Source organism: Meleagris gallopavo, chromosome 5 (genome assembly GCF_905368555.1).
Source record: "Meleagris gallopavo chromosome 5, MGAL_WU_HG_1.1, whole genome shotgun sequence".
Classification (NCBI taxonomy): Eukaryota; Metazoa; Chordata; class Aves; order Galliformes; family Phasianidae; genus Meleagris; species Meleagris gallopavo.
Genome location: NC_139408.1, coordinates 23789733 through 23801216, shown reverse-complemented (window position 1 = coordinate 23801216; position 11484 = coordinate 23789733). Strand labels below are relative to the sequence as shown.

At 44.3% G+C, this 11484-nt stretch overlaps 2 protein-coding genes across 2 annotated transcripts in view; one reads left to right on the top strand and one right to left on the bottom strand.

Moving 5' to 3' along the window:
* Positions 1-2759: 2759 nt before the first annotated feature.
* Positions 2760-11350, bottom strand: ZFYVE19 (zinc finger FYVE-type containing 19). The gene is made up of 11 exons (XM_010711418.4): positions 11191-11350; positions 10910-11031; positions 9908-9961; positions 9222-9382; positions 8170-8315; positions 7510-7624; positions 6912-7121; positions 6370-6449; positions 5807-5917; positions 4233-4375; positions 2760-3292 (listed from the first exon to the last, which is right to left on the bottom strand). The coding sequence occupies exons 1-11, from the start codon at positions 11242-11244 to the stop codon at positions 3226-3228; spliced, it is 1263 nt and encodes a 420-aa protein (XP_010709720.3). The 5' UTR covers positions 11245-11350; the 3' UTR covers positions 2760-3225.
* LOC109367742 (transmembrane protein 263-like) overlaps positions 11340-11484 on the top strand; it is a 218932-nt gene continuing 218787 nt past the window's right edge. Inside the window, exon 1 of the mRNA XM_085224765.1 lies at positions 11340-11477. The gene's annotated coding sequence lies outside the window, so the exon portion shown is untranslated. The remainder of the gene's footprint in view (positions 11478-11484) is intronic.

Below are 11484 nucleotides of genomic sequence, written 5' to 3'. Positions count from 1 at the left end.
TGTGGCCACTGTTAGCTGATTTCTCATCTCTGGCGCAAAAGAAAACGTAAGGCAGAACAACTTTTGGATTAGTTCTTGAAAGGAAGAAGTCAAACTTGATTTTATTTACTTCATGGCTGCTCTCAGCTGAGCATTTTGTTTACGAACAGCTTCCAGTCAACTCTGCTGTTTCTCAGTACCATCACACTACTAGCATAAGGCTTCAATATTTGGTTTGCAGATAGCATTGTAAGAATGTTTCTTAAAGATAACTTTTGCCTCTTGATTATACCAAGATAACTCAGAACATGTGAAATTTCATGTGTTTTTCTAATTAAAATTTCATGAAGGTGCATGAAATAACCTTCAAATCATTTTCCATTTATTATGAGCTACATTCTCCTTAAAAATATTCAGACGGCTATATTTGGACACACTTGTTACAGCAGTTAAGGCAAAGCACGTCTGAATGAACCATGGCAGTGGCAAATTAATGCAGTTTATCTGAGGCCTCTCTTTGTGAACCAATCTGATTTCAAATTCATTTGTTAGTATTAGTTTGAATTCTTGTTGGGGAGGAAGCTACTTTTGATATTTCACATACAAAACATTTTGAGAGGAAAAGAAAATCATCTTATATCCTTATGGCACACAACAAAGAAGGAAACAAACAGATTCCTTCTTGTAGATCCCAAACTCTCTTTACTTCTTGAATGGCTATCACTGAGGTTGATCCTCCCAGTGAAGAATTGATGGCTTACCAGTACCTTTACTGGCTTACTAGCACTTTTTCAAAGCCAAGGTCAAAGTGTGTACAACACAGCTAAGTGCGCACTGGCCAGCTAGAGGTCACACAGTACTCTTTCTAAATGACAGATTGTTAATTGTGCTTCTGCAGACAGCTGATTGAGATCACTCTCCTCATCCTTTTGCATGGAGGCATAAGCTACAGTGGGGATAGCTTTACAAGGGGAAAGTGGTTGGCCAGCCACTAAAATGGCCAATTACATGCAGAAAGCTCAGCAGCCACAAAAATGCCCATTAGTGACTGGGCAGTGAAAAGGTCTGTACGTGTGAATGACTGAAGAGTCTTCCATGACTAAGCTCTATTTCAGGTATTGGACTGGTTGCATTTCTGGATTCCTTGGGATGAATCCACAGAAGCCAATTCAGGAAACTAAATAAGCTGCTTCAGGCTGTTACCTGTTGCTTTACTGTTGATGAATACAGAGCAGGGCTCACTGGACTCATACTACCTAACTGCACAAGGAGCTCAAAGTTGTGTTGTGATGGATGAAACATTTAAACTGCTTCAAGTAAATCACCAGCTCATAATAGGTAAAAAGGAGGAAAAAAAACAAGAATTAATTTGACTATTATCTGCTTGGAAATAACCTTGGGAAGGCTGAAACCCAAAGGAGTGGATCAGTCTTAGAGAGAAGAGGGCTGTTTACATCTTCTGTACATGCAAAACACAATGGATTTAATCCGAGACAGCATTTTCCATGGGCTGTCTGGCTGTCAGACTAACTATTCTGGTCAAATAACAATGACATGAAGCCAGTACGGCCAGAAAAATAAAGTCTTAAAAATGAAGAGTTCAAACTCCTCAGATCAGTAACTATCTACTTAGGTCTTGTGTAACACAGGATTCATTGTGAGCTCTTGCATCAGAACAATTCAGTAGTTTTCCCTCCTGTCTGTTCTAATGTTAAGGCACTTGTGAAGGATGTCTTTCCTCTAACAGACTGTGCTTCACTGGACTGGGTTTCACCATCCTTTCCTAACAATGAGTTTAGCCAGCACTGTCAGATACACTAGCAATTTCTCGCTGTGTCAACCAGAAATATTACCACACCATGTCGTCTGATACAGATTACTACTGAAACTCCTGATCCAGTCCAGCGCGTTAGCACAAATCCACCTTTGGATGCAGTTTAAGGTATTTGCTGTGCTCTGGCTGGCTGACTGGAGGTGGTTGAAGTGCAGGCAAACACTGTTTTGTCAGCTCACCTACAGAGGCAGTGACCTTCAACACAGGGAAAGAGCAGACAGCTGGGAGTGGCAGTGTCAAACCAGACAGGCAAGATCAATTGGAAACCTCTCTATCAAGAGCAAATCTTAAAGTTTTTCTGTTTGGACACTCCTGGAATTTGTCAACCTTAGACAGCTGTCTGAAGTCACACTCCAGTCCTGGAAGAGCTCACCCTGAGGGGATATTAGAGCTGATTTCAGAAAAGTTTAATCATGTATTTCAAATGATTCTGGGTGTTATAGCCACTGGCACATGTTGCACGCATCTGGACTATCTCTAGGTGGTATACAAGCATAGCAAACCGAGATTCTCTCATAGCTGGTTAAGAAATCACCACACATCCAGCATTTTTATCCTACCAGGGGAACAAATAATAAACAGTCAATTCTCACCTTCATAGTAACACGCACATCTTCCAGATTAACATGCTGCTCCCATAGACTACATACAACTTATGCAGAGACACTGCTGGTCACAACACAGTGCATCTGTAGCAAATTATCTTTAAGTATTCTTCATTTCAAATATATAAGCAACACTGCTTATCAAGGCAGAGTAGCCATCACTGGAGCATGACACCCCTGCACCAGCCCAGCAACACTACAAAAGTGTTTTTTCAGGATTTCACGATCCTTCATATTTTCCTGATCCACCTGGCAGTACAACTGAGATACCATTACAGGAGGATGACAGTTTATAAAAGGGCTATTATCAGGCACTTCCAAAAGAGATTTCAACCGCAGTCTGCTGTAAATAGTTTTATTACATTTTGAAACTTCTCATCTCACACGTGACCATGACATAGACAATTTCTTAGTGCAGAGTGCTCAGCTGACTTGTGAACCAGTATGTAAGCTGTTAGCAAAAGCAGGAGACTACTTAACAACCAGCCAACACTGCCTTAAGCATACATCTTCACTGTTATTCACTATGTCTTACTGTCTATATTTATAGACTCAGAGCCACCACCTCACATCAAATCCTCATTTATCTCACGCATGGGTGGCAAGCCCAGCATTTCTCTGGTTGTGTTTCCGAGGACCAAGACACATGCCCTCCAAGCCCCTTTTAGCTAACAGCACATCCTTTTACTGTCCAAAACATCACCCATTTTGGCTGCAAATCTACTTGGACAGCCGGAGACGAGGGAGTGGGCCAGATGGGAAGAATCCATCTCCTTTTCTGCCAATGAAGACTGACTGTGATCACCACTACTTGCAAGAAAGACGATACCAAGAGACGTGGTGGTCCTTCATGTCAAACTCATCATGGCCTTCCCTGAGAAGCAAACACAAACTGCAGTCAAGACTAAATATGCAGGCAGGAAACTCACCCTTAGCCACTGCCCAAGAGCAATCTCTAGAAGAAACCTATCCCAAAGGCTGATTGATAAGACTACACCAGCAAATATGCGGACTGGTTACTCAAGGGATTTGTTTGTAACAAAAACTTGTGATGCACTTTATGAAAAGCTCTGTTTATCCTTGCCTGATGAAATGGGGAAATGACAGCAGACCTCTATCCCCCCAACTCCCTGAGAGCTTCATGTAACCAGAGACTCATTTTCAGCACCGTGTCTGTGATTTGCAGGCATGTTAGCAACTCCAGTGACAACAGCTAAAACTGTAGTGTGCTCCATTTGACTGAAAAATAACCGCTGTGGCTGAAGTACAGTATATTGGCAGCTGTCACAGTCTTGCCAAGAAGCAGTCAGTGTTAAGACAGAAGCTTACATCTCCAGCACAGAAATTGTATACCTAACATTTTTAATACAGTTTAAGGCTTCACGGTCTCAAGCTAAGAAAAGCCTCAGGAAATTATACTATCTGATCTCCCTTCTTGAGAGAATCCAGTCCAGATTATCCATCAGTGTCATTAAAAAAAAAAAGACCCACCAACCATAGGAGGTACTGAACAATGGTCTCCCTTATCCCACACACATCAACTGTTCCAGATAACAGTTGAAACAAAGCGCCCAAACATGCACTAAAGCAGTACAGACAGAATGTTTCTGTCCAGGACCAGTTTAGTCCCTGAAGCCTGGGGTAACTACTGGTAATGAAAAGTATTTCCATTAAATACTACCATTCAGCTCAGACCCAAGTTCCTCAAATCTTTCCACCTACTTTCTGTTCTTCTGCCCAAGAGGAAGAACAAACAAAAGCAGCTAAGCTTACCTATGGCCTGTCCCTCGGATGACAGGAGCTGGAAGACTTACCAAAAACAGCGCTGGCAGTAGAGGTCCCCACCACAACCATGGCATCGCAAAGTGGCATCTTCATTGCAAATGCAGCACCAGGGTAACTCATGTTCATCACTATCATCTGCCTCAGCAAGAGCTATGGCAGTTGGAGTCTGCCTCTAATTCACAAAGAAAACAAAGACGCAATTCAAACCACAGCAGCTACTATACAGAACTTCCATTGTAAAGCAGCTGAATGTCAAATAGTTCAAGGGTATTCAGACATTGCAAGAAAGCCAAAGGACAGGCTCCATATGCATGTATGTAGGTGGTTAAATAAATACCCAAGATACTCACTACTAGCATTTGCCCATGAATCTGTATTGCTTAGAAGGTAAGCACCCTCATTCAGGATCTATAGCAATATGAATCAGCGTTGCCTGTCTTGTGCTAAAGGCTGAAGCCCAGATCTTCCAGCAGGCACCACAGCAATGCCAAATAACAGACTATTCCTGCTGCAAAGGCAAATGATCAATCAGCTTTCCTGAAAGGAGTTACGTGTGGAGGGAAAGCAACAGGAAGGTCCAAAAAACAAGAGGTTTCAATTTTCTCTATGTTAGAAAAAGAAAACCGAGGGACAAAGAAAACAGTTTACCAGGAGGCCACTAGCACTTATTTGTACCTGAGGTTGGGCTGAAAAGATATGCTGGAATTATAGTGTTAAGTTTTATTCATAAGGCCTCCATTGTCTCTTGCTTTGCAGAGCCCTTGGAGAACTGAACAACTTATGCACTGCCTGACCACTGGCATAGGCAGCACCCTAACACAATTGCAATAAGATGGCTTTTAGATCAGTTGTACCTGCTTTAGAAAGGGGGGTAGGACTCAATTGCTTGAAGTCCCTTCCAACCCCTGCAATTCCGTGATCCCAAAAGTGCAAGGTGGCATATCTATGAGATGGCTGTTTTCAATAATGCTTAGAATTAAATAATTTATTGCACCAGGGACAGGCCTGTCAGGTGTCTGTGACTCACATGTCCACTTAATTCTCATAACATACATTAGAGAAGGTGTATACATTTCCATAATAGGCTGGTATCCATTCTGAATGTAGAGTATCTTGTTACCAATACCTTCCCCTGACGTCTTCAGAGGACTCAGCCAACTGATTACTATCAGATTCTGTTCTGCACATGCTGAAAGCAATGGCAAATCTCCCACTTAGCCTGGTTCAGGCTCTAGTACTAGACCGTGGCTTTCTTGATCTAATTTTATTGGCAAGTTAAAAATTCTGTACTCTTCACCTTGCTAGGTCAATTCTGACTGACTTTTCTAGATTTAGAGGACACTTTCTCACTCAGCAGAAAACCAGCCTGAAAGGATTACAGACAGCAATTCTTTTTAAAAGTAAAAGATAACTCACAGCTGTGCTCAGGATTTGTCAGCCTTGCAGATACCACTAATTCTCAGCTTGTCTGCTCTGGAGAAGCTGGGTAGTTTTTTCCCCTCCCAGAACTGACCATAGGATACATCAAACCTTTCTTGCAGAGCTGTGCTTTCCTTGGACCCCACAGTATATCATTCCAAGAGATCGTGACCAGCTCACTTACCCCTTGCTTTGTTTTTTTATGCAGGTTCTGTTGTGAGAATCCTTGCTGAGTGGTCTGATCAGGAAGAATATTGAATCCACTCGCTTCATCCAGGGCTGCTTCCTCTGTAAGCTGACGACAATGAAGAAGCAAGAAACCACTTGTTTTGAATACATTTGGGAGCCTCATTCTAGACAAACCTTCCTCCATTCTCCTTGCCCCCTCCGTGCAGTAACTGGAGATGACTGGTCTGAACACATCTATGCAGTGTTATTTGGACAAACGTGAGTTTGTTCTGTCTGCACTCTGAACACTACGTGTGCATTGTGAACAGTCAGTGCAACAGCAGAGGCCAGACCTCAGCTAATGCACTATGCTTTACAACACATCTATCAGCAGATGCTCTTCCTGTAGCTGAACGGCTGCACAGGAGCTAGTATTGGAAAAGCACTAGGAGAAGGAAGGAATGAGACTGCCCAGGAACAGAAGCACATCATTTGCATGCTCACTAGGTAACAAAAACACTGGGAATGACTGAAAGGAAAGTAAGGAAAGTAAGCAAGGCCACAGCTGCCACTTCTGACCTGTTTCAGCACTCTCTGAATGGCTTCCTCCTCATCCAATTCCTCGTCGCTGTCAGGGAACTTGCAAGTTTCCAGTGTAACTGCAGGAATAAGAGACAAGAGACTGTGACCCATATCTGCCTCATACTTTGTGGTCACTTATGTTCCAGAGACAATCCTTTGCAGCTGGTTTAGGCACTCTGGCAGAGACATATCCCTTTAGAGGGGGACAGTTTAAAAAGCACGTTACCATGTTTTTGAAGTTGGAAAAGGAAGATAGAAAGAGAGCTTTGCTTTGACAACATCTCAGAGTACGCTAGAATTATCTCAAAGAAGAGGGAAAGATAAAAGCCTGTACTTACAGTTCCAGCCTTAGTCTTAGCTAAAATCTTTCATGCTGATTTCACTATGAACCAGCCTCTACAACTTTACAGTTAATAAAATCCCAGCCTGCTTCTTGCAGAACAGAGAAATTAAATAGGTAAAGGCCTCTCAGAAAAGAAACTATTCTGACACAGGAAACTAGTCTCGCTCTTGGGACTGTATTCTTCTCTGATACCCACCTTTCTCTGGGTCTTGGCCTCTGAGTACTGCCAATCTCTTAGCAATCTGTAAGATTTTTTCCTGCCTAGTGTTTTCTTCTCGCAGCTCTGCAGCAGCCTCTGCCAAAAGTTTATTCTTCTCTTCCTCTAGTTGTCTTGGGTCCAGATTTGCATGGGCATCATAATCTTCGCTTTCCCGACTCAGGTCATTCAAGTTCCAGCCACTAACAGCTGAAAACAGAAACACAGAACATGCTGGTGACTCAGCTGCAGTATTTCTTGGGTACAGCCAACACCACTGAAGCAATAGCATGTGAGCACCTTGATGCTTTCCATTAATTAATGAGAGAAGGCATGTCACAACAGGATCTGCACTTTATGTGAAGAGAAGAAGGCGAGTCAATCTGCATTTTGCAGGAAGATTACAGAGAAAACACTGCAGCTGGGAAGACAACAGTATCCCAGATTTCTGATGCTTTCCAACAGACATAAGGGAGACATAAGGACACGGTGGACTCCTAGATCACTTGTAAGGTAGGCAGGGCAGCACATATTCCTTTCTCACTATAGCATACACATTAACAGACAGAAACAGATCTTTGGAAGCCAAAATAGATACCTTGAGGCTGGACTCCTGGACTGTCATGCTCATCAATGGAAACTTCCTCAGCTAGCTGAGTTAACAGGTCATCTGTTTGCTGTGACAGACTTCTGGTATCAGGAGGTTGGTGTACCTAAGAAACGAGGAGGGCATGGGAGAAAGCAAATGTGAGGAAGGTGGCACACTCAAACTGAAGAAAAAAAAAAAGTGAGTAACTATATAATACTCTGAGGAAACAGTATGAAAAGATGCATCTACTGATTTGGGAGACTCAGCTTATAGGTATCTGATGTAAGACCTTCAAGGTTTCATTCTTGGTCTTCTTGAATGCAGACAACACTAATGCAATTACTAAACAAGGCAAGTGGGGCTGAACGTACAGCAGTAGATGCTGCTGAATCCCAAACCCAGCTCTGTCACTGCCTCTAATATAAACAAAGTACCATTCTCTACAGTGAAGCCCACAGTATGAGCTGCATGTGCATCACTGCTGAAAAAGAAGCATGAGGAAACAATTTCTCAGTGACAAGACCGTTGCCATGGTCAGCAATAATGTAAACAGGAAAAGGAGATTTCTGAAGGGAGACAGCTGAACAAAAAACACTGAAGGACAAAGAAAGGCTAACATGCTGTGCCAGCTTAGAATACAGAGCTGGTGAAACAGGTGGGAGAGCTTACTGGTCTGGGAGTCTGGGAAGGGGGATCCCTCCCCTGCAGGACAGCCAACCGGTCCTCCATTTCCTGCGCGGATGGAACAGGCCCATGGTAATCCTCCTTCAGTGCAGCCAACCTAGCTTCAATCTCAGCCTGTGAAGGGATGGACTCTGCAATTCAGAATAATCCAAGGAAGGGATTACTGAAAACAAATGGCTCCAAGTTGGTTTCATTTTGTTGTTGTTTTTGTTTTTCCAGAATCATACTCCGAACACCTGAGCAAAAACCTCCCTAAGTCTTTAATTCAAAGGAAGAATCATACTGCAGTAATTAGGAGATTACTCTGCCACCCTTTTCTCCCAAATGACTGCCTCCTCCTGAGTTCATTTTTCCAGTTCTAAGACCAATGTTAGTGTAACCTCATATGGAAATCAGCTGACTACAGAGACTAGGGACAGACAGAGAAGCACTCCTTTAGGGAGTACAGCCCGTTGCATCCTTTAACATATCCCTAGGCATCAGACTGAAATCTCTCCTGCATAATCAGGTAACCACTTTGCAGTGCCTTTCCCTCTTAGAGACCGTATATAAGATTTTTTTTTTAAGTTTATTTTCCAATAGGCCCCAAGGCTGTCCCAGAATCTGAGACCTGTGGACTGGGGCAGGAGTCTGGTTTTGTTCTTTGAGAGACAAGATTCAGAATATAATCCCGCAGAGACTGGTACTGCTGTGGATCAACACAATGACATACAGGAAAACTTCTGCAAAATGGTTTGGCCAAAAGATGCCCCCCTTTAAGTGTGCAGCTACTGTGCCCAACACAGACTTTTACCGCCAAACAATGAAAAATGAGGAAGTGATTTCATAGGTAAGGTACTGCCCCAGGATTGTGAAGCCATTCCAAGAGAAATCCCAAGGGAAAGATTAATCTAAAACCACTGCAGAACCCAGCCACTATGGCAGTTCTGATCACATCACTGCCTTCAGTTCTCTAAGAAGGCAGATACTGAATGCCCGGTACTTCCCTTTCCCTCTCATAGTTTTTCAAGTAACAGCATCCCCTCCCCAAAACTCACTGGGCTTCCTTTCCTCCCTGAGCTTCTCCAGTCTCTCCGCAATAGCTCTGTCCTCTTTGGAGAGCCCTCGGTATCTGGAGCCATCTTGACTGAGTGGTTTTGCATCTGCCTTCTGTTGTCCTTTCAGCTGTTTTTGCTTAGCCTCAAATGCTGCTACACGCCTGTGACAAGGATGGAAAAAGACAACTGAAAGCAAAGGCTTAAAATCTTGACATATGAAAACATCCTCTATGAACACAAGCTATTTGAACAACATCAGCATAGAGAAGAATTCTCTCATTCCTGTACCAGGCTCTCCCATACCGGTACAATGAGGTACTGCCATGAATAAGGAAAACCATAATTCCCAGGGTGCAGCAGGCGTGGCACAATTTCTGAGGAGACAAGGAACGTTTCACCACCAGGCTTGTTTCCAAGCTAACCACAATCAGTCATAGATTAACACAGACAGGCTGCTGTTCATAAGTGTATTCAAAATTAGAGTGTCTCCTTCTACCCTCCAAAACAACAACCAAAGAAAACCCACAAAGCAAAAGCCCATACTTAATCTAATTCTGAACAAACAAACATCCACATCACAACCTCCTTCTTTTGCTGGTCTCTATGAAAACAGAGGGGAAAGAGCTGAAGGTCTGAAAGGTTACCCTACAGCGGAAACAGGTGGCTGATCAGCAAGCGTAACTCACTTTTTGTAGTTTTCTGGTGGTGACCATTTTGCTGAACTGCTTTGAGACTCTTGTCTGAAACATAAAAATATTGTTATCTCTGAACTCAAGACTCCACCAATGCTTCAAACATCGAATCCCTCAACCCAAGAGGAATCAGAATACATGTGTATTGATCACCTGGTACAGGCCTTTCATAACTCCATTAATATAGAGTGATCAGCTTATGAAAGTGACTAAGATGATACAGCTGCTTTGGACAGGAGGTGACTTCAGTTCTAGTCCTACGTTCTTGTTGTTTTGCTTTTAGACAAACTTTGTTTAATATGGACACCAGGAGGAGCTGAAATGCCCTTGGCCTCCCAGAGCCTGCACGCCCCAGTTCAGCAAGCAGAGAGCGCAGTTAGGTAGGATTCCCAAGGTAATTAACTTCCATACAGTACAGCTCCCTGAAAGGAGCAACAAACACAGAATTATATAATGCACAAGCTCAATAAAACATTATGGAAATAATTATGTAATCACCAGTATCATGACGACATCTTCTAGGACACTTGAACATCAACAGTAAATCTTGTGTAACTGTTTTCTACCTCCCTGCATTTGTGTCAAGCTGCTAAACTACACTTACATAAGGTAGTTAGCATACTTTATTCATTCTTAGAAGGCACAGATACAAACACCTTGCACTGTGCTAAGGACAGGCAAAGGCAAACATGGGCTACGCCTTCATCGGATCGTTTTCAACTTCTAAGGCTTCCATTGTGGAAGATGATTGTGTGAAAAACACCAACTCACACAGCCTACAAAACCATAACCAACACATACTATCTACTTGCTACCCGGTCAGGGAAGAATTTCTCCTGCTCTAGCCCTACAGTTACTGATACTAAACAGACAAGGGAAAAAAAAAAAAGCAAAAAACAACTCAACAGCAAAAGTAACAGGGGAAAAGGCTGAATTTTTTTCTAGACGTCTCCGGAGCCGCAAAGGGAAAGAGGAAGCTTTCCCGCCCGCACTTACCCGGTGAGCTTCTCGTAGCACTGCTTGCACACCTTCTGCGGAGCGCTCCCGCAGCGGGGCACCGGGGCGCTGCAGCTCAGGCAGCCCGAGCAGAAGGCGCGCCCGCAGCTCCTGCAGCCGCACTGCGGGGACACGAAGCGGGCAGATCAGCTCCCGAGCGGCGGGGCGCGGCGCGGCCGGCATCGGGCTACAGCGACAGGACGCACCCGAGGCTGCGCGGCCCGGCACGCCCTGCGACACTCCCCGAGGCCCGGCCCCGCCGACCCCTCGGCCGGACTTGCCTCTCTCTTGAAGAGGCTGAACTTGCAGGCGCACCCGTAGCAGCGGCCCTCCATGACACCGCCATCCCACGCTCCACAGCGCCGCGTTCAGCCGGCAGGCCCGGCCCCGCCCCTCCGCTCCTGCGCGCGGCCCGACGGGAGCGGGTTAGGGGAGCTTCGTTTGAAACGCGGGAGGCAGTCGGGGTAATGGCGTGCCTTGCCGAGCTCAGCTGTGGCACAATAAGTCACACATTCTCCGGCCCGCACAGAACTGCCGATGCCACGTTCCACAACTTGTAGCACACCAGGTTGGGT